Raw genomic sequence first — 2082 nt, 5'->3', positions numbered from 1 at the left:
AATCATACCAACTTGTGGAAAATTTGCATCTGAAGCACAGCCACCACAAAATCAGACTTACTTTAAAATCATTCTGTGGTTAAATACATATTTAAAATCATAACAAGAAATAGTTTAATAGCTATTATACTGTTTTTGAAATCAAATCTTTGCACAGCTATGACAGGAAACACTGGAATCTAACAATGCCATAGAAAAATATAGTCAATCTTAAAAAAATAAAGCATATACATAAACCCTATCGGATAAGCATGTTATAAACTTCTGAAACATTGGTGTTTCATATTTTAAAGCAGTCACTGCAACTTATGAAAGAACTAAATTAAATCTGTATGTGGGAGTGTGTGTGAAAAAATCAGATGTAACCCCCTTTGTAATCCTTAACATTTTCATAAGTAACTGTAATTTAATTACACATTTTTTCTTAGTAACTGTAACTAATTACAATTACTTTTATTTTGTAATTAAATTACGTAATTCCGTTACATGTAACTAGTTACTCCCCAACACTGTATATATATATATATATTTGAATTATTTTAACGTTTACTTCAGCTAGTGGCCAAGACAAAATTTCTCATTTTAATTTAATTTAACTCAAACTGAATAAAATTTAATAAAAACTTTATATATATATATATATATATATATATATATAAACTATTCAAAATGACAAAAACACACAACAAAATTACTAAAAATTCTAAAAATTGAAATGAAAAAGGAAAATATAAAAACTTTAATAAAAGCTATAATAGTATGATAATGAAATATCACATGTAAGCTTGTCCTAAAGTTAAGGCATGTTTTGTCTAAAAATAAAATGAATAAAAATAAAAAGAAATGAAATAAATACACAGACCAATCACAAGTCAACATCACAGCTTACATCCCAAGCAGTCTCACTCAAAAGTAGTATATTAATAAATATAATGCAATCGAGTCTATGAAGACGAAAGAGCTTCAGTGTTTTAATCTAGTGTCCATGAAGCGTATTGCAGTCGAAACTTTTTTTGGACTAATCGATTGTTTCAATCATACACAAATTACTTACGCCTGTATTTGTTATACATTACTTCGTTTGTGAGAAGGAAAGCTTTCATACGGGAAATTTAGTTGTTTATCATCCTCTATTGGCTGAAACTCTTTCACTGGTTTCCTAGCAACCACTATAGAAAAGTGCACTGGTCTGACAACAAACATCACAGACAGCGTGTTGTACAGCACTGTGTTAATCAGCACATATACAGTATGTGATTGCTATGGGGGAGAAGTGAGTGCCATTTGATGCTTTATAAACCTCGCAAATGCCTAATATCTGAGAATTACATTTCTAATGTGTAGAATGATTGTTTCTGATTTAGAATGGAGAATTATGAGAATTGTGCCAGAAGAATTCAGGCGTATTGGAGATCTTTTAGGGACAGATGGCTCTTCAGACTCCTGATGAATACTGTACGCTCTGCAGTAAGTTCCTCTGGAATTACTTTGAAACAGTTTCCACTCAGAAACTCTCAAATAATTTATAGTTTATAATTTATAATTTTAATAGTTGAATTAAACAAGACATTTTGAAGTAGAAAAACAGAAAGTATTTTCTCCAACCCATTAGGCAAAAATATTTGTTAAAAGATGTTACAATATATTTAATATATTTTCTACCAATAAATATAAATATTTAAATATTTATAAAATATATTTCAATCCAAGAAAATGCATTCACATATAGACAACAAAGGCTTTCCACAAATGTAACAACATGTGTGAACATATAACACATTCAAATAAAAATCAGCAAAGAATGTTACAATGTTCCAAAGAAAATTACAATATTATGATATTCATTAAAAAATATTATTATTATTAATTATTATTTCTTGCCCCTGAAATACATTTTGAAATATATTTTGGTATATGCAACTTAAAACTAAATATATATTTTAATTTTTAAAATAATAATATATTTTAATGTTTAAATTAAAATAATATATTTTAATTTTTAAAAATATGTTGCATTGAGCTTAACTGTTACACCATATACTGTATATAGCATACATTTAAAATATATTTTGGCCAGTTTTT

At 27.0% G+C, this 2082-nt stretch overlaps 1 protein-coding gene across 1 annotated transcript in view; it reads left to right on the top strand.

Moving 5' to 3' along the window:
* The window catches only part of LOC107734339 (uncharacterized), a 7605-nt gene that overhangs the window by 500 nt on the left and 5023 nt on the right, over positions 1 to 2082 (top strand). The window contains exon 2 of the mRNA XM_016546275.1: positions 1365 to 1467. Coding sequence (XP_016401761.1) covers positions 1365 to 1467 — 103 coding nt within the window. The remainder of the gene's footprint in view (positions 1 to 1364; positions 1468 to 2082) is intronic.

The sequence above is a fragment of the Sinocyclocheilus rhinocerous genome, unplaced genomic scaffold (genome assembly GCF_001515625.1).
Source record: "Sinocyclocheilus rhinocerous isolate Xijiao unplaced genomic scaffold, SAMN03320098_v1.1 scaffold370, whole genome shotgun sequence".
NCBI lineage: Eukaryota > Metazoa > Chordata > Actinopteri > Cypriniformes > Cyprinidae > Sinocyclocheilus > Sinocyclocheilus rhinocerous.
Note: the sequence above shows the minus strand (reverse complement) of the source record. Positions and strands in the feature narration are given on the sequence as shown.